The 19,901-nt window shown below is 49.8% G+C and overlaps 2 protein-coding genes across 3 annotated transcripts; both read left to right on the top strand.

Moving 5' to 3' along the window:
• The first annotated feature begins 879 nt into the window (after positions 1-879).
• JAGN1 (jagunal homolog 1) lies at positions 880-3,811 on the top strand. The gene is made up of 2 exons (XM_008697987.2): positions 880-1,113; positions 2,868-3,811. The coding sequence occupies exons 1-2, from the start codon at positions 1,025-1,027 to the stop codon at positions 3,328-3,330; spliced, it is 552 nt and encodes a 183-aa protein (XP_008696209.2). The 5' UTR covers positions 880-1,024; the 3' UTR covers positions 3,331-3,811.
• Positions 3,812-8,423: 4,612 nt separating this feature from the next.
• Positions 8,424-19,892, top strand: IL17RE (interleukin 17 receptor E). 2 transcript variants are annotated; one of them, XM_040628478.1, is made up of 13 exons: positions 8,424-8,590; positions 11,504-11,663; positions 11,759-11,898; positions 12,538-12,606; positions 13,487-13,553; positions 14,500-14,675; positions 14,762-14,809; positions 14,892-14,937; positions 15,109-15,257; positions 17,543-17,611; positions 18,098-18,149; positions 18,234-18,332; positions 18,844-19,892. In XM_040628478.1, exons 1-13 carry the CDS (start codon positions 8,528-8,530, stop codon positions 19,437-19,439), a joined length of 1,734 nt encoding a protein of 577 aa, XP_040484412.1. In that variant the 5' UTR covers positions 8,424-8,527; the 3' UTR covers positions 19,440-19,892. The 2 variants fall into 2 exon arrangements, with proteins under 2 accessions (XP_040484412.1, XP_040484413.1); XM_040628479.1 differs by lacking the exon at positions 12,538-12,606.
• The last annotated feature ends 9 nt before the right edge of the window (positions 19,893-19,901 follow it).

Genomic DNA, 19,901 nt, shown 5'->3' with positions numbered 1-19,901 from the left:
TTTTTTTCTTTCATACCCTTGACATTTTTATTTATTTCTTTAAAGATTTTGTTTATTTGAGAGAGAGAGAGCGAGCATGAGCAGGGCAGAAGGAGAGAGACAAGCAGACTCCCAGTTGAGCAGGTAGCCTGAGCTGAAGGCAAAGGCTTAACTGACTGAGCCACACAGGCGCCCCGACATTTTTATTTTTTTAAATAGGCTCCACACCCAGCGTGGAGCCCTCCATGAGGCTTGAACTCACCACCCTGAGATCAAAATCTGAGCGGATAATAAGAGTCAGACACTTATCCGACTGAGCCACCCAGGCACCCCCATAACCTTAATATTTTTAATAATAGTCTAATTCTCTTATAGAATGTCCTTCAATTTATCTATCATTGCTTCATGATTAGATTCAGGTTAAGTGTTTTTGGCAGAAATATCACAGAAGTGATGCTCTGTCCTCAGCATAACAGGAGACGGGAGATGTCTCATTACTGATCAAGTTAACTTTGCTTACTTCGTTAAGAGGGCGCACCCCAGGTTTCTCCACTGTAAAGTTACCATTTCCTCTTTGCAATGATTAAGTAATCCATGGGGAGATATTTTCAGACTGTGTCAATCATGTGTCCTATTGGGAGTTACAGAACCCTTTTCAAGTATCACTGCCCCCTCTGTGAAGTGGGGACATCGGTGTCTTGAACTCATATTACAGTATAAGAAGGTGACAGTTATCAACAGTCTAAGTGATACGGTCCAAGCAGAGGGCAAAAAGATGCCATCCGCGAGGATGAATTTCCCGGGCACTCCAAAGGGACAGACTCAGGCCCGGGCGGGGCCGCGAGAGCGTGCGCGTGCGCGTGCGCGAGGGCGTGACCACAGAGTCGGTCCTCCGGAGATAGAAAGGCCGGAAGTTGTCCTCACAGAACCGCGCGGCTGTTAGGGTGGCAAGCTGAGGCGACGTTAACGGGTTGTGCAGGCAGCTCGGCCCGGTAGTCCCGGTGGTGGGTCGGCGTGAGAGGCTCTGGGGTTCTGGGCGGGGATAATGGCATCTCGGGCAGGCCCGCGAGCGGCCGGTACCGACGGCAGCGACTTTCAGCACCGGGAGCGCGTCGCCATGCACTACCAGATGAGGTATGAAGTGAGGCGAGGAGCACGGAGGCCTTCTCCCCAGCCAGAGCCCGGAGGGCCTGGAAAGCGACACCGGCCCGGCCTCAGGGTCTTACCCGCCCAGCCGGCCCTCGCGCACCTCCTCCCGTGTCGGCCCAGGGCCTGTCCCCAATTTTGGGAAGCCCCTTCGCTCCCATAAGCACCACCCGGTGATCCGCCCTGTGCCTTGGGAGGGTCCTCTGCCTCCTAGGCTCCGGGGTCTTGAGCGATGCTGGCCTCGCTGTGACCTCGGAAACCCAATTTTTTTTTTTATTGAAACCCACTTTCCTCATCTGTGAAGGGAAAAGCAATCCATCATTTAGGTTTTGGTGAAGAATTAGTGAGCTAGTAATTCGTGTAAAGAGTCTGCCCAATACATGGTAGCTGTTGTATTTCAGGCCATTTTGGGGAATGTGGACCATAAAGTCCAGCCTTTCTTCGCCTAAAATGAGTTTTAGGAACTCCCATGCAAGGGGTGTTTCCACATTCGTTTATTCGTTCAACAAATATTTATTGAGTTTCTACCGGTCAGGCATTGTGCTAGGCACTGAGGATATAATAGTAAGCAAAAACAGATCTGGTCTTTGTATGCATGTTATACCTTCAATGAAAAAAGTTCCTTTATAAAAGACAAAACTGGTCCCCGCCTTCAGGGATCATGAACTCTACAGGTGACTGACTTTTCCCCTTACCTTTCCACATTTTCTATAATGAATATTTTTAAAATAAAAATTTTGAAAAAAAGAAAAAAGATTTTCTTTCCTTAAATCCACCAAACTCTCCCAGAATGTTTTTCACATCTTTCCAGAGTTTTGAAGAATGACAAGCTCTTTGGACCTCCATTTCATTCTTATCCTTAGACCCCCGCCTAAGAGAATATCACAACCCAAGCAAGAGTTTTGATGACTGTCCAGAGCAGAAACTGCTCTCAGGGGTGTGAAGGGATTACATTTAGGACCTGAGAGAATTAGAATAATAAGAGAAATATGTGTGCTTGCTTTGGCTATAAAATCTACTCTAGCTGGGGAAATACGGGCAGCCTGAGTTCATTTCCTTGTTGCCAGTATCTCCTTCCTCTAGGCTATATTCTTATGGTGCAGTCAAAGTCATCTCTCTAAACACAGCTCTGAGTTACTCTTTTGCCTCTAATCTGACTCACTCTTTGCAACTTCATATCCTGCTCTTCCCCTTCCCACTACAAAGTATTCCTGCCACACCACCTGCTTTCCTGGAACACAATGCTTATGTCTTTTTGCCTGCGTGCTATTACGTCTGATTGGAATCCCACCGCCACCCACCCTTCAGAGCCTATCTCAGATATCACTGTCCTCTAGATAGCCTTCTCAGACATCCCATCCTAAGCTGAACTGATTACTCCTTCCTGTGATCTCATATATCTGACAACATATATTTACTAGAGCTCTTCTAGTTCATTTTCTCATTATTTTTCCTTTCTATTTTTTTAAGTAGACTCCACGCCTAGTGTGGAGCCCAACATGGGGCTTAAACTCACAGCCCTGAGATCAAGACCTGAGCTGAGATCAAGAGTCGGACACTTAACTGACTGACCCACCCAGACACCCCTTATTTTTTCTTTTGTTCCTTGTCCCCAAGCGTCCAGGCAGGGACTATATCTTACTCATGTTTGTATCCCAGTGCCCAGTATAGTTGCCTGGCATATAGTTGGTGATCAGAAAATTTTGAATGAAAGGTACTTCTTCCTCTGCTCTGCCCCACAGTGTGACCCTCAAGTATGAAATCAAGAAGCTGATCTACGTGCATCTGGTCCTATGGCTGCTGCTGGTTGCCAAGATGAGCGTGGGACACCTGAGGCTACTGTCACATGATCAGGTGGCCATGCCCTATCAGTGGGAATACCCGTATTTGCTGAGCATTGTGCCCTCTCTCTTGGGCCTCCTCTCCTTCCCTCGCAACAACATTAGCTACCTGGTGCTCTCTATGATCAGCATGGGGCTCTTTTCCATAGCTCCCCTCATTTATGGCAGCATGGAGATGTTCCCTGCTGCACAGCAGCTCTACCGCCACGGAAAGGCTTACCGTTTCCTCTTTGGTTTTTCTGCCGTCTCTGTCATGTACCTGGTGTTGGTGCTGGCGGTTCAAGTGCATGCCTGGCAGTTATACTACAGCAAGAAGCTCCTAGACTCTTGGTTCACCAGCACACAGGAGAAGAAACGTAAATGAAGCCTGCCTGATGGACTGTTCCGTGGGTGAAGCCTGGGCCTCCCATTGAGCCAAGTGAGAAGGTAGAGGAGCTGTTCTGAAATCGTTGGTGATTTTGGCAGCTAGTGCAAACTAGGCCCACGTTCTGGAAAGCCCCTCCTGTTACCATCAGCTGAGGTGGCAAAACTATATTTAATTTATTCCTGGTTGGCTGGAACTGGGTGATCAACAACTATAAAGCACACTTCAGCTGGTTGAAGTTGAGGCCCTTCAGGGTTTTTAAGACAGAGCCTCATCCTTGCCCCTTCTTGGTCATCTCTCCGCTTCCATCCATTACCCCTTAGCCATCAATACTGAAAGAGACAGGGAATAAATCAAATTCTACTTCAATCTGTAGGTGGTGGGGCAGGAAACATTTGGGAGGCTCCCCCTGCAGGCTGTGGTCTCTACTGCAAAGCATTTTAATTTAAAAGAACCTCAATAAAGTTACAACTGCCTTGTCCACCCTGTGCCTTGTGTTGGAATTTGATAAATTGTGAAAGGTATGTTGCTTGAGTGGCCATGGACACAAGGAGGTAGGTAGAAGTTTCCCAAGAAAGCTGGAAGTAGCAGTAGAGAAGTGGTCTGGGCGTAGGGAACCAAAGTCATAGTAGCAGCCCTGCAGCCGATTGACAGAAACTGCCATGGGCCATACATTTAATCTCTCCACCCGTAAAATGGCCCATTCTCATTTATCCTGCTTGGGTTATGGGCTCTTATTTTGGTAGGATATTCATGTTTATCATGCAGTGTTAACAAATTGTCATTTATGTGCCTAATGTGGTATCCAAAAGAATTTTAAAGTATCCCTGCATGTAATCTGGGTGAAACATGACATACATGTGAAACTAATAAACACAATATCTAATGGTGTGGAGCAGATAAGTTAAAAATGGAAGTGGGAAAGAGATCTGTGAACTAAAGGCCCTTCTTACAACTAAAAGTCTGACAGTAAACATTACTGCAGGAAATACGTGTGTCCCTTTGTTCTTGTCTGCTTGACTTTATGGTCTCTGGATGTTGTCCGGGTCTCTAATTGCAGACCTCTGCCCTCTCCAGAGTTCTAGTCATTTTTGCTTAATCCTTTTATTCTATAAACATTGGGTATATCCTCAGTCACTCTTAGATACTGACAGTACTTATACTGCAAAACCTGTTCCTCTGCATGTGCTGACGATCATCTCAAACTCCGTGTGTCCCAAACTTAACTCCTTGTCTTATACCTCATACCTCATACCCATACCTCTTCCTGCATCCCTGTGTGCAAGTGAGTATACCAAAAGTACGGTTCTGGATCATCAAGCATCTACTATGTGCTATTGTGTTTTGAACAACCAAAATGCCTGAATCTCTCAGATGTTTCAAAGGTGTGATTTCAGCGCACCAGTCTTTCATTATCTCAATACTCTCAGTCTCAGTCAGTAGAACCTCATGAATCCTCATATTGCTTTCATGTTTTCCCAGTTTAAAAATTCCCCTTTTAGACCTTTATATGCCTTTATCACTTATCCTTCAGGATTCAGTTTATATGGTAATTTGGGAGCTTCTATTTGCTTCAATTCAAGGAGTAAGAGTTCTTCGAATCTGCATGGCATTTTTATTTTTCCTCTTATTGACAGAATTATTTGTTGACGTGTCTTTCCTCACCTCCTGCTCAGTACCTGATACACAGAGTGCACCTATTGAATGAAGTAACTTGTCCTACTATAGACTGAAGACAGGATGTATTGCACAGAGAAAACAATTAGACTGAAACGGGGGTAGAATTTGGAGAGCAAAGGAAAGCAGATGGAAATGTGTGGGTAAAGGAATTACGTGTACCAGGCACAGATTGCTAATTTTCAAAGAATTGGGATGCAAATAATTTTTTTTTAAGCTAAACTTTTCTTTCATTATTGGAATGAAGTATCATTACAGTCTTAGAGTGCTTTCAAAGACCCATTATGGAAATTACTGTCAATGCAAAAAAAAAAAAAAAGCCATTTGGTTTATTTTAGTTTTCTGCTTGTTGGGTTATTGGGATTCTGCTTTTCCAGTTATTTTTTTCCTGCCTCATGGTTGTAGTATTCCCTGAAGCAGACAAGATTCCCTTTGAAAGAGATCCTGATTTAGTGGAAAGAGCACTGTATTTGGACGGTGGAAGATGGGTTCGAGTACCAGCACACCTAATCATATGGCTAAAATTAACACTGCCTATTTCACAGCATTGTTTTAAAGGTCAAATAAGGTGAAGTATTATGAAGGTGCTTTGTAAACTATGTAATACTATATAAATATGAGGAATGGTTATTCCCTTGTGTTTGCAGATCTAGACTGCAGGCATTGGAGGGACCCTTAGAGAGCATCAAGTCCATGAGAAAGGCAGTGCGGTGTAGTGGAATGAATACAGCTTCTGATATTAGACTGACTTAGGTTGGAATTCTGCCTTTTGCCTTAAGAAACTTGAGTCTCTGATTTTGATCTGACACATGGGGATTATAGTAGCTACTGAGATTGTGAGGATTAAATAAAATAATGTTATGAATAGTCAAGTACATAGCAGGAGCTTAGTAAATACCAAAATCCCTTCCCTTGATGAGCATTAACTTTCCCGTTTCAGACTGGGAGTCCTTATCTCTTCTCTTAGGCATAGTCTCTTGCCTTGGAATTCTGGAGGTTGATCCCTTCTGGAAGAGCAGAAGTAAGGAAGGAACACTTGTCCACTCTTGGTTTACATTGGTCTAATGTGTTGGCCCTTCCTGCCTAACGTGCCCTAACAGTAGGCCCAGTTGCCCCAAGAGACTTTAGGAATCAGCCGTTACAGAAAGAGCCTGGAGATGCTGCTGCATGGTCTGACCAGAGTCCATGTAAGGGTAAGGCTCAAGAAAAACAGCTGTCCAAGGCCCCACAGTGTGCTCTCTGTTTGAGCATGTGCAGGGCCTGCCAAGACTCCCTGAGCTCCTGGCTTGGTCCCCAAGTAAAGGTTATTAGAGCATGAAGTTTGGGTTAGCCCATTCAGACACAAACCACAGGTAAGACAGGCTTCAGCCATCTTCCGAGAAGACAGGGCCTCTGTGCTGCAGTTGGCTTTTACTCCAGTTGGCTGCCTCGAATTCCAGCCACAGTTACTCCTCCCTTGTTGACTCCTGCCAAATGATCCCTACTAGTCTGGAAGTCTGAACCACTCACTGTCATAAGACCTACTTTCCCTTTGTTCTTTCCAACTATTCCAAATTCTTCCTTCACATAACACCCTACCATCTACATTGCATTGCTAAATCTAATAATTCTGTGGATTCTAGGGCCCACAAACCCTCTGACTTCTCACAGAATTCCCCAAGCAGTATGTTCTGGCAGAAAGAGCCAGAAAGACACGGTGGTGAGTCCCAGATCTCCATTTTTGTTTTTGAACAAGTTACTGAATCTTCCTAGTGTTTTCCAGCCTGTAGAATGATTTAAAAAGACTGACCTCAAGGGTTGTAGTACAAATAAAACGAGATAATGTGGGCAAAACATATGGCCTCGAGTCTGATAGTAAGAGTTTAGCAAATCCTGAACTGATTCCCTACCATTTCCCAGATGTGCCAGACTTCGCCTGCAGTGCTTTTTACCCTACACCTTTTTTTAGGCTCCAAATCAATAGGCAAAGCAGCAAGACAATAAATAAAAAACAGACCTTTTCTTTCTTCTTTCCCCCTTCCTTCCTCACTTTAATTCCTTTTCCTTTCCTATGCTCTCATTTTCTTCCCTTTCTATTCTTTTGTATGTGCGAATGTGAGTCTTTTTCTTTCTTTTCTGCTTCTCCTACCATACCTTAGCCAGGGTCAAGGAGCAACTAAGGAAATCTTTTCACTGTGACAGATCAGAAAATACAAGAGGTCAAAAAAGAGAAATATTCTAGGGGTGCCTGGGTGACTCATTTGGTTAAGCGTCTGCCTTCAGCTTGGGTCATGATCCCAGGGTCCTGGGATTGAGCCCCACGTCTGGCTCCCTGATCAATGGGGAGCCTGCTTCTCCCTCTCCCTCTGCCCCTCCACCCCCACTCGTGCTCTCTCTCTCTCACTCTGCTCTCTCCTCTCTCTCTTTCAAATAGATGGATGAAATCTTCAAAAAAAAAAGAAAAGAAAAGAAAGAGAAATATTCTAGAATGGAACCAAGTTTCTCACTTCATACCCTGAGCATTGGAAAATGCATTATTTATGTAGATCTAAACCACTGTGGGTTAGGTAAAAATTGAGGGGGAAGGCTCCCTAACCTATCCTTAGTATGGCCAGACCACCCTTTTTTTCTTTCGTATCTTACTGATCTGTTTTCACAGTGCTGGGCTCCAAGGCCAAAAAATGGAACTGTGCCAGGCAAACCCTTTTGGGATCCCAGGAGCTGAAGGAGATGAGGCAGTGGGAAGAGAAACCATAGTCTGACAGAAAGAGGAATGAGGGGCGCCTGGGTGGCACAGTTGTTAAGCGTCTGCCTTTGGCTCAGGGCGTGATCCCAGCGTTCTTGGATCGAGCCCCATATCAGGCTTCTCCGCTGGGAACCTGCTTCTTCCTCTCCCACTCCCCCTGCTTGTGTTCCCTCTCTCGCTTGCTGTCTCTCTCTGTCAAATAAATAAATAAAATCTTAAAAAAAAAAAAAAAAGGAATGAACCGTGAGAGGTGGCAAAATTGGAGCTCCCAGGGCTAGAGACCTTGACCTTGATGAGAGCACTCTTCTTTCTGCTCCCTTATTTCTCTCTTTACGAAATGAAAAGAATAATTCTCACTTACCTGTCTCATGAGATGATTAGGTGGATCAAATTTGAAAGTGCTTGTAAAATGTGAAGCAAATAAACTGCTTAAATGAAATGTAGCATTATTTACAGTTATTCAACTACAAAACCACCTATTTTTTGACATCCCCTGCTAGGTATTAGAGAATGTAAAGAATAGGAAAGGGTCCTTATCTTCTAATGAACTCAAAAGCCAGAGGGTATTTTTAGGTTAATGAGTGGGATGGGTCTTCAGACAGTAGACCTGAAGACTCAGGACCTAGAACTGGCTTCAAGGAGGCTAGAGTCAGGCTACTGAAAGGTGCAGAGGGACAATAACAATATCAAGATGACTTAACCCCATAGGTGTGCCCCAAACTTGCTTTCTATGTGTGTCACCAAGGTAAGGACTGAAGCAGCTCAAATGCTCCATGAGCAGGAGGAAGCTGTGGGATGATGGGGAGGGTCCCCACAAAGCCTGGAGCCTCGTCAGCATCGGAAACCACAGGAAACCAGGTCAGTGCGTGGGGCCTGCTCCCTCAGCTCCCGGGCTCAGCTATGCGCTCTGGGGCTTCCTGAGCAGACTGTTCTGATTAGAGGATCCTTGAAGCTGGAGGCCCCTTTGGTGTGGAGCCCTTTGCCCAGAAGAGTTGGGTGCAGAAAGAAAGCTGGGCTACAGTCTGGAGGGTCAGCCAGGTGGGGAGCAGGTTGCGTATGGGGGCCTGTGAGGTTTATGCGCATCCTACGTGGACTTTTTGTTGTTCTGCTCAACTCTGGTGCCTCAGGCACCTCTGTCTCCAGATTCCATTGCAGAATGGTGCTGAATAGTTCCGTTAATTCTCTAAGTGAGGGGATGAAGCACATCTCCAAGGAAGCTCCAAGTCCAAGAGCATTAATGGGCGGGTCAGATCTGCAGGGTGTTGCAGGAGTAGGAGGGGTTAAGAAGTGGGGACAGCCCTCCATCCCCCTAACCCTGTGCTGGCCTCTTTCCTGTTATTTCTCTGCCAGAGTAGGAGCCCCTTGCCCTCCAGGTGGGAGCAGTAGGGTTTTCTGGGGGGCAATCATCCTTCTGTCCCTCCGCTAGGGGAAGAAGGAATGTGGCCTGGCTGGCTGGTTAGGATCTAGGATCGAGGAGGAGCTTTGGGGCAGGGCGGGGCAGGTGCAGGCAGAGGCGAAGACTCCTGCTCCCTGCGCTCCCGCTGCTGCACAGCAAGGGCCCGCTGCCCTCCTTCAGGCTGTGCAGCCATGTTCTGGGCGCTCTGACCCCACGGAAGCCCATGGGGAGCCCCAGATCGGCAGCTCCGTTCCTGCTTCTCCTCCTGCTGTTCATTGGCCTCTCTGCTTCCTCTGGGATTGGCTGCCCCTACCTGCCCCGCTGGAGCACCCACTGTCTGCTGGCCTCCCAAATGGTAAGGTAATGCTGCCGCTGCCCAGTAGGGACATCTCCCTGCCACGGGCTGGTAAAGCTCCCCACTCTTCTGCCTATCCTCTCATGGCTCCCAAGTCCCTGTGCCCTGGTAGCAGCCCCAGTGCGTCCTCTGTATGGTCTTGAAGGGGTAGCCAAGGTTCTGGTGTCTGAGGGCCTGTGCGGGGTCGAGCTGGCAAGACAAGAGCCAGAGTGGATGGGCTATTAGGTTATGGGCCTTAGAATTAGGTGATTTGAGGCAAAGACCCCAGGGAGAATGCCCCCCCCACACATAGGAATCCCTACTAATAATTCTTCTCTCCTTTCTTGCCCCTACTGGGCCCTGTGCCTTCAGGAAGACACTCTCACTGGTGAGTCTCATTCCCTGCCCTGCTTCTTTTCTGGGTCCCTTTTGTTCCAGATCCCTAGCGAGCTTTCCATTCAAATTTTTGGCTCCCAACTTGGGAAGTAGCATATGAAGGAGAAAACACAGGGTTCAGAATCAGGACAAGCCTGGATTTGCGTGGCAATTCCACCACATACTCCAAATGTGGCTGCGGGCAGTGCACTTAGCCCTCTGACTCCCCGTCTCTGAGGGGATGATCAAGGTCATAGAAAGCTGCTGCCCCTGAGCTGTGGGGAGGATTAAAGGAGACTCAGAATAACCTCTAGGCACTCACCCTTAACTGTTCCCTCCCTACCGTCAGTGCTACAACAACGATCTTTCATATCTAATGGTACATTCTAGTTTACAAATCATTTTCCCCACACATTATCTCACTTGATCTTGACAACAGTCCTACTTTATGAATGAGGAAGCTGAGGCTTAGAGAAGTCCGTAGCTTGCCCAAAACTACACATCTCAGCCTCGAGTCCACTTGTCTGAGGCAGGAGGGACCTCCTTGGACCCTACCATTTGATTTACTTTCATCTTTCCCAGGAAGGTCTGCCCGTGTCCCTTGCCATGCCCAGTTGGCGTTTCCTGCGTCCCCAAAGCCTTGCTGTGCTCAGCTCTGGCTCTGCCCCTATTTGTGCCTGCATCTGGTGTCAGATCCTTCAGGTATAAGAAACAGCCCTTTGGGCTTTTCTCAGTGGAGATGTGAATTAGAGGTGTTTGGGAGGGTGGCCCAGGCCGAGGAAAGTGGGACTTATCATACCAGAACCGATGTCTCTCCTGCTGTCAACCTCAACAGAGACAGGTCGTCCTGAAATAGCATGCCATGACTGATATTCATGGTTCAGTTGTATCATTTTGTGAAGGTGTTTCTCCTTTCCACTGGCACCACTGCTTGGGATTAAACTGTTTTAGTTCTGTGAGTTTACTAGTATTACCTTCTATTTGCAAAGTAAGATCTTTCTTATTCAACTCTTTATTTTCATGGCCTAGCTCAGTGCCTGGCACATACTAACTGCCCAAACACTGCTTAAGAATTCGCAGTTTCTAATTTTTCACTGTTGTAAATAATGCTACAATGGACACTTTTGCATATATGTATAGCTTTTTCTCTACTTAAGGAATTAATTCTTTTTTGACTGTATCATAACTTTCAGGACTAAAGAAGCTTGCTACCATTACACTCCATGATCTGAAATGACTTACTATCTAACATCAGGCCACATTTCCAGGTAGGAGAGGGGCAGAGAAGGGCTGGATAGTCAATATGTCCTTTCCTGCACAGGCCTCCAGGGGGGCTGGTTTCACCTCCTGGTGCAGAAATACAAAAAGTCACATAAGTTCCAGTTCTGTAGGAGACACAAGATGCCAGCATCTGCTCAGGTACTCTGCCCGCCAGTTCCAGCCTTGCCCTACGCCCCACAGACCTTTCGTTTCTGGCCTCTCGTTTTGCTCTCTAGCCATGCAAAAGATAGAAAGCGTGGCAATGAAGTAGACTATTCTGTCTATTACACAGTTAGGGAAACCAAGGCTTGAAGACTGAGCGACTTGTCTGTGGTGCCCCAGGTTCCAGAAGCAGGAATAAAAGCCTGATTCCTGGCCTAAGGCCAACCACGTTCTCTGCCTACAGAGGAAGCTGCTGAGTAGCTGTTGCCTGTCTGAGAAGGGTCATCACATCACTGTCCCCTCCCCACACATCTCTCACAAGGGGTTGCGCTCTAAAAGGACCCAACCTTCAGACCCAAAGGCATTGGAAGGTCTCCCCAGATCCAGCTCACAAAGGCATGAAGGTAGGCATGGGGTGTGACCAGAGATGGGTACAGCCAAGTAGTGGTGCCTGTGCCCAGGCCAAGACACAAGGCTAACAGGTCCCCCTTCTCCCCAGGGCCCGAGTTCTCCTTTGATTTGCTGCCTGAGGCACGGGCTATTCAAGTGACCATTCCTCCGGGACCTGAGGTCACCGTGCGTCTTTGTCACCAGTGGGTACTAGAATGTGAGGAGCTGAGCAGTCCCTTCGACGCCCAGGTATGGAGTGTTGTCTCCCTTTAAAAAGCCAGATCACACAGCTCTGGAGCAAAAAGGACCTCCCCATTGTATACTGAGGCCCAGAGAGTGACAGTCATTGTCTAAGACCTCCCTACATGTCTGACGTGCCTAGCATTAAGACTTCTTTGGATTAGACAGAAAATGCAGGTGTCCTTGTCATCCAGGAGGAGAGGAAGGGCAAGGACAAACAGAGACTTGGAGCAACCACGAATGCCTAGCAGAGAAATGAATATGGCATATATCCCCAGTGAGAAGACCCTGAGCTAGATTCAGGTTGCATTAAGAAGGCTTTTCAGTTCCCCCAAGAAGCAGTCATATCTTTCTTGGTTCCCTTCCATCTCCCTCCTTTTGCTGCTGCCCCCCAGAGAATGGGATGTTCCCCATTCACTCAGCCCAGGCCTCATATCCCCCTTCAAGCTCCAGTTGCTGTGGATGCCCTGGTATGCAGTTGGTACCACTTGCAGGGACTGGAGCTGTACCTCTTTGGCCCTCAGCTCCCTTCATTTCTTAAAAAAACAGGGTGTGTTGGCCAAGGTCCCAACTTCCTACTGCCCTTGTCCAGGGTGCCTAAGCTCTTTCTCAGGCACTTCTTTTCTCCTTTTGCTGCTTCGTCAACAGAAAATTGTGTCTGGGGGCCATGCTGTAGACCTGCCTTATGAATTCCTTCTGCCCTGTCTGTGCATAGAGGTGAGCAGAGGAAAAGGTCTGTGTTGTCCATGGCTCCACTCCTAGGTCTCACAGAGGCACAGTTGGTCAAGCCTATCTCCAGTAAGTCAGGTCTTAAAAAGACTGGGTGTTGAGTTGATGCTTGGGAAGATGGCTGCCAGCTTGACTGTGAGTCACACACTGGGTCAGAGATGGAAGTGTCCTGCTGAATATGAGATATTTGGGGGGGCCGATTCCAACCTCAGTCCCACCCAAAACCAGCTTTCCTGGGTTCAGACTGGCCTCAGCCCCCAGAGACAGAATACACAGTTGCCTTCACTGTGTGTTCTGAGGAGTCACGGTGGGCGCACGTGTGGCCACTGCCAGGTTCCATATCGGCTCCAAAAGTCTCGTCCCCGTGAGCCCTCCCTGGCAGTCCTCCGCTCCTTACGAAGCTGAGGTGTCTAGTGGTAAGACTTCTTTGGACTAGACAGAAAATGCAGGGGACCTTGTCAACCAGGAGGAGACAAAAGGGAAGTACAAGCAGACACGTGGGGCAGGGAGCAGCTGCCGGGGTGGACAACGCCGGGTGCTTGGGTGGTCCAGAGGGGGGCTCCGTACAGGGCATTCCTTGGGAAAGCTAAAAGCGGAGGAATGTGGACCTCCCCTCTTTCTGGGGGAGGATAGGTTCTCCTCTCCAGGGAGAAGAGGACTGAGCCTCCCGTTTACTGATCTTGCTCCCAGACTCTGGTCACGCCCCCCTGCCCTTGCCCACACCCTGCACTGCTTCCCCTGCTCCGTGCCCCGCTGGCTCCGGCAGCTTGCATCAGGGCAAGGTCAAGCCAGAGGAGTTTCAGGTCTGAGTGATAGAGGAGAGAAGCCGTTCCTGTGACCCTCCCTGACTGTTTCCCTGTCCCCCCAGGCATCCTACCTGCAAGAGGACACAGTGAGGCGCAAAAAATGTCCCTTCCAGAACTGGCCTGAAGCCTGTAAGTGCTGGACATGGGCATTCGTAGCCTCTCTCAGTCTCTCTTACACACACACACACACACACACACACACGCGCGCGCATTTCACACCTGTGTTGTGGAAGAAGCCCCCAGAAGGCATGCAGGCATTTTCCCTGCAGTTGCTGAGGAGAAAGAGCTACCGTATCTACCAATCACGTGCCAGTAAATCAGAGTATTGAACGTTGTACTAGGTGCTGTGAGAGGTTTAGAAATATGAGCCCCAGGAGGTAGTGTCCTAAGAGGATGGGCCCCAAGTCCTGGGGTCACATCCCACTTATTCTTCTCTGAACCTCAGTTTCTTCATCAGTAAAGTAGTGATACTTGCCCTGCCTTACTTTCCAATTGTTGATGAGGCTGGCGTTCAATATTATATGTGAAAGTGGCTGGTGATGTCTAAAGTGCTGGACGCATGTTGTCATCCCCAAATTAAAGAGACAGGACCCTGAAACGCAGCAAATGAATAGTGCAAAGCAGCCTACAGTCCAGGGCACCGTTAGAATTGAGGACTAGGCTGTAGGCCGTGAACTCAGGAAAGGGAGAAGCCCGTGAAGGCTGTCTGATCAGAGGTCTCTTACAGGAGGTGACACCTGGGGTGAGCTCAGAAAAGGGGCAGTATTTCAAAAGGAGAGTAGCGAGGGGCACACCCCTGGTTCTGGGGGGAACTTAAGCAAAGATCTGCAGATTTTGAGTTTGGGGAGCAGCAGAGAACTGGCCAGAATGGAGGCACAGAAAGGAGATGAGACAGCCGAGTAGAAAAGGTCATAAAAGGTCTGGACAAGGCATGCTCAACTATTGGATACCTAGACATGCCAGCGAAGTCATCCCCTGGTGCCCCCGGGGATGGGGATGCAAAGCGAGGCTGAGGCCAAAGCAGGGCCCAGGCCTCCCAGGCCTCACTCTCTGCCTCTGCCTGCCGCCTGCCCAGATGGCTCGGACTTCTGGAAGTCAGTGCACTTCACTGACTACAGCCAGCACAGTCAGATGGTCATGGCCCTCACCCTCCGTTGCCCGCTGAAGCTGGAGGCCTCCCTCTGCCAGAGGCAGGGCTGGCACACCCACTGTGAAGACGTCCCCAATGCCACGGCTCGAGAGTCAGAGGGGGTGAGACAGGCCCCCCCCAGGACTTGAGTGGGCAGGGCTGGGGCCCAAGGCCCGGCTCCCTGACTAACTCCCTTCTCCTACCACAGTGGTATGTTTTGGAGGGAGTAGACCTGCACCCCCAGCTCTGCTTCAAGGTACAAACATGGGCGACAGTGGTTGGGGAGGTGTGTGGGTGGTGCCTGGAGCTTGCTGACTTGCCATTTTTGGATTTCTCAGTTCTCCTTTGGAAATAGCAGCCATGTGGAATGCCCCCACCGGACTGGTGAGCCGATAAGTGACCCTGGCTGGGACCCCCTTCCACCACTTCACCCTTACCCAACTGGGACCAAGCCAGACGCGAGCCCTGTTCTGACTTCTCTGGCAACCACAGCCCAGCTCCTATCACCGCCCACAAACAGAATGTCTCCCATGATGCCCTTTCCCACCCTGGCAGCCCCATCCTGGAATGTGAGCGTGGATACCCAGGCCCGGCAGCTGGTCCTTCACTTCTCCTCAACGATGCAGGCCACCTTCAGTGCTGCCTGGAGCCCCCCAAGCTTGGGGCAGGACAGCTTGGTGCCCCCGGTGTACAGCATCAGCCAGGTATGGCCTAGCCAGGGATCCCCCCCACCCCCTTACCCCCCTCACCCCGGTCTTGTTGCTCAGAGTGCAGCAAGTGGAGACACGCAAATCTCTAACTTATATCATCTGGTTATTTATTTACTTGATCAATCTTTGTTCAGCTGGTTCCTCTGCCTGTCAGTGGGGTCTTCAATGGAGCAGTTCCTAATCCTTTTAGTTTCTGAGCTTACGGGAGGTAAACAGAAGCAAGAGACTGGCCATCCCACCTCCGGCTGTCCTCTGACCCACACAGTCTGCTGCCATATTTTATACCAATGCCCTCTCTTGAACCCAGCTGTCCTCTACCCCTGCGTTCCTGTCTGTCTCCACGAGGCCCCTGACAGACGTTCCCTGCCTATCTTGGGAGGCAGAGCCCCTGGAAGCTGAGGTGCTCTTTGCAGAATACTGTGAACTACTGACAGATTTAACTTTATTATGTGAACTAAGAACAGTTTGACTAGCAGACTCTCTTCTGTGTATCTGATATAAAAAGCACAATCAGGGGTGCCTGGGTAGCGCAGTCGTTAGGCATCTGCCTTCAGCTCAGGGCGTGATCCTGGCCTTCCGGGATCGAGTCCCACATCGGGCTCCTCTGCTGGGAGCCTGCTTCTTCCTCTCCCACTCCCCCTGCTTGTGTTCCCTCTCTTGCTGGCTATCTATCTCTGTCAAATAAATAAATAAATACTCTTTAAAAAAATAAATAAAAATGAAAAGCACAATCAAATATATCCGTCAAACCACAGCACCAATTTGACTAAGCATGACTAGCTCTTTCTAATTCTTTCTTAAACGCTCACTTGTAGCTTGCTTACTTGTCTTGTACTCTATGAGGGCTCCCAAGCAGATAAGTGGTAGCAAATGTTTAAGAATGTTTAAGATTTAACACCAAGCCATGCTTAAGATTTAAGACAAAGTCCCATGGGATAACCTAAAATTCAGAGCTAAGTCCATGGACTCATTTGTTTTTGTGAGCTGGGAGAAGACCACCTTCATTGAGTTTAGCCATGATTTGAGAGTCACTGTGTCAGCATCTGCTGACAGCTGGCTGAAGAATGGGGTCTGGGACAGGGGTGGTATGGGGGTTGGAAGTGGAGGGAGTTCTGGAAGGATGGAGATTCTGGTCAACTCCTTAACCAACACCCAGAACATAGGGTGGAGCTATATCCTGCCTGTATACAGATGGTGATCACTTCTGTCCAATTGAGCATGCATTTATTGAATCCCTACTCTGTGCCTACCCTGCATTAGGCCCTGGGAAATACAAGAAAAGTATGTAACACAGTCTGCCCCTAAGGAGTCCACAGTGTAATAATAACTACTGTAACTGAAGGCCTACACTCTGCGCTGTGTGTGATAGGGGGCGTTAACCTGCATATTCCCATGGGATGCTCTCAAGAACCCAGTAAAATAAAGATTGTTAGTCCTCATATACAAATGAAGAAACTGATGGTCAGGAAGGGAGGAAACCTATCTCCATGCAAAGATCACACAGCTAGGAACCACAAGGGCAATCATTAAGCCGGACTTTTTTGACTGTGCTCTAACTTCACGGCTTAGGTTCTTTCCAGTGGACAAGCCATCCCTTCAGATATGCGGGACAGAGAAGGGAGGCAGCTTATATAGTTAGGCTCCTTGGTTTATGAGCTGCTGGAGGACAGAGGCAACACCTGTGTCTTCTTTTCTCAGGGTTTGACACAAAGTAGACACGCAGAGCATGTTTGCTGATGAGTGCCCGATCTCCTGATTCATGTGTTATCTTCCGCAGTTCACATCTGGGAATGATCAGTTGGGTGGCTTGAGAATGAAGTAGGGGGAAGACTTCTTTTTCTTTTTCTTTCTTTCTTTCTTTCTTTCTTTCTTTCTTTCTTTCTTTCTTTCTTTCTCCTTTCTTTCTTTCCTTCTTTCTCTCTCTCTCTCTTTCTTTTTAAAGATTTTTAAAATGTCTTTGTCAGAGAGAGAGAACAAGCAGGGGGAGCAACAGGCAGAGGGAGAAACAGGTTCCCCTCTAAGCAAGGAGCCTGATGCGGGACTCGATCCCAGGACCCCAGGATCATGACCTGAGCTGAAGGCAGACACTTAACCAACTGAGCCACCCAGGCATCCCGGAAGACTTCTTTCTTGTCAATGGTGGCACTTGACCTTAAGCCTGGGTAGGATTTGGGTGGGAGCGGGAGGGTAGAAAGGAAAAGAGTGTGGGCAAAGACTCAGACTAGACAGAGCCAGATTTGACTCTGTGGGGACAGTCATTCTTCTCTTTGTTCCCACAGACTCAGGGCTCAAGCCCAGTGACACTAGATCTCATCATTCCCTTCCTGCAGACAGGGAGCTGTCTCCTGGTAAGGAATCCTGCTGTCACTCTGTACACACTCCCCTAGCATCTACCCTATAGGTGGAACGTGAGACAAATGTTTGGTTTGGCCAGCATGGTGTTTGAAATTGGAATGAGTTGCTACCATTTAAATATTGGAGCGGTCATATTTAAAAAGCTGATTTCCGGCTTCTCCTGGAAAAAATCAGAAAACCTGGTACTCTGTGTCCACATTCAGGCATGGTGACAATGGGCTTGAGCTCAGTGGCATCCGATTACTTCATTCAGGGACTGTGCCTGACTGTGCCTCATGGACGCCCTGGGCAACTTCAAGTTTATTTTTTGGGTTGCCACTCCTGACCTGTTGTGTGCCCAGCCAGAGCTGGACCAGACACAAACCCTGTGCTGGAGAAATTCCCTGTCTGGGGGGACTCCCTTTCTCTGTCGCCGCTCAACTGCCCCTGGGAGAAGGGGCTACCCTGGCTCACAGGGGTGGCGGGCTCTGCGTCCTCAGGTGTGGAGATCAGATGTTCAGTTTTCCTGGAAGCACCTCTTGTGTCCAGATGGTAAGTTCTTGGGAGACGAGGGGTGGGGTAAAAAGGAGGCTGGGCACTGAGGAGCCTGACTTGGCCTCACCCTGCTTGACTCAGTCTCTCATAGACACCTGGGGCTCTTGATCCTGGCACTGCTGGCCCTCACCACCCTATTGGGCATTGTTCTGGTCCTCACCCGCCGGCGCCCGCTGTCAGGTAAGCTCACTCTGGGGGAACCTGAGGATTCAGATCTGCACAGTGCCTAAGCTAGTGGCCCCCCACACTTCCCCTGCCTAGGCTCCCTTCCAGAAGAGCCAGGCCCCTGCTGCTGCCCCAAGCTCTCTGCTACCCAAGGTGGTGAGCCTCAGGCCCCCTAGTGGTCAGGAATGGTTAAGGCAGAGCAAAGGTCCTTCTGCGCAGATGGTTCACTGTTAGTGGTCTCTGGGAAGAGACCAGTGGGGCGGAAATCCAGCCTGCGCTGCACCTGCCAAACCCCGCGCCCTAGACCTGGCCCCTTCCGGGCGCTTTTATCTAATTAGCCCAAAGACACCCTATAGGCTAAAGTTGCCTTGGGTACCCACACCCAGTGGAGATAAGGAACCGGGTGGAACACCTGATGAGTTAGCCCCAAGGTGGGGAGGGGTAGAGTGGGGGTGGAATAGGGGAGGGGAAGTGCTGGGCTCTCCCTTAGCCCCCCACCCTGTTTATCTGCTGCTCCCGCCCCTAGGCCCGGGCCGAGAGCGGCCGGTGTTGCTCCTGCACGTCGCGGACTCAGAGGCGCAGCGGCGCCTGGTGGGAGCGCTGGCTGAACTGCTGCGGGCAGCGCTGGGCGGTGGGCGTGACGTGATCGTGGACCTGTGGGAAGGGACGCGCGTGGCGCGCGTGGGCCCGCTGCCCTGGCTGTGGGCGGCGCGGGCGCGCGTGGCGCAGGAGCGGGGCACCGTGCTGCTTCTGTGGAGCAGTGGGGGCCCCAGTCCAGTCCGCGGCCGGGATCCCCACTCGGTGCCCCTGCGCGCCTTGCTCGGTGCCGCCCCGCGCCCACTGCTGCTGCTCGCTTACTTCAGTCGCCTCTGTGCCAAGGGCGACATTCCCCCGCCTCTGCGTGCCCTGCCGCGCTACCGCCTGTTGCGCGACCTGCCACGCCTGCTACGGGCGCTAGACGCACAGCCTTCCACCGAAGCCACCAGTCGAGGCCGCCTCGGGGATCGGCCGTGCCTGCGGGGTCGCCTGGAGCTGTGCCACCGGCTGGAACGGGAGGCCGCCAAATTTTGCCCACCGAGTCTGAGCAGAGACAGGCGTAGGGGTACTGGCTGGAACCCCTGAATGAGCCTTCTACCCTAGAATCCTTGGGGTGCCGCCCCAGGACTACGGGCCAAAAATCCTTATGCTCTGTCTGCTAGCCAGGGAGTAGAACACCTCCCTCGCTGTCCCAGCCCCTTCCTTACGTTTCTGGCTTCTTGCTCATGTTTACCCTTTCCGAACCAGCGGGGAGAGTCGCTGTTTACTGAGGGTTCCACTGACCCCAGTCCTGTTGCGGGGGAGGGGGATCTTCCCACTTCTTTTCTTCAAAATTCCAGAAAGAGCAGTCTGCACATGCTCCAGTCCAGGCTGGAAAGATGTGGGACAGAGGTAGGGGAGGCTGGTGCGATGGCAATTCTGAGTGAGGGGTAACTCCAGTGGGGGAGCAAGGGAACCTCTTTCTGAGACAGGGATACTGCTTTTCCCAGACTGGAGCTCTGCCCAGAGGATGGAGGGAGGGAGGGAGCCTGACCCAGGGAAAGAGGC

Source organism: Ursus maritimus, unplaced genomic scaffold, assembly GCF_017311325.1.
Source record: "Ursus maritimus isolate PB19 unplaced genomic scaffold, ASM1731132v1 scaffold_14, whole genome shotgun sequence".
Taxonomy (NCBI): domain Eukaryota; kingdom Metazoa; phylum Chordata; class Mammalia; order Carnivora; family Ursidae; genus Ursus; species Ursus maritimus.
The sequence above is the reverse complement of the archived record's forward strand: the minus strand, read 5'-3'. Positions and strand labels throughout refer to the sequence as shown.

What these genes read in the sequence shown, in the direction of transcription:
- JAGN1 (XM_008697987.2), top strand. Translation starts at nt 1,025, where the DNA reads ATGGCATCTCGGGCAGGCCCGCGAGCGGCCGGTACCGACGGCAGCGAC. An exon ending in GCCATGCACTACCAGATGAG is followed by an intron (nt 1,114 to 2,867) that starts GTATGAAGTGAG and finishes TCTGCCCCACAG; the next exon opens with TGTGACCCTCAAGTATGAAA.
- IL17RE (XM_040628478.1), top strand. Translation starts at nt 8,528, where the DNA reads ATGATGGGGAGGGTCCCCACAAAGCCTGGAGCCTCGTCAGCATCGGAA. An exon ending in CCAGAACTGGCCTGAAGCCT is followed by an intron (nt 13,554 to 14,499) that starts GTAAGTGCTGGA and finishes CCGCCTGCCCAG; the next exon opens with ATGGCTCGGACTTCTGGAAG. An exon ending in CCGCCGGCGCCCGCTGTCAG is followed by an intron (nt 18,333 to 18,843) that starts GTAAGCTCACTC and finishes TCCCGCCCCTAG; the next exon opens with GCCCGGGCCGAGAGCGGCCG.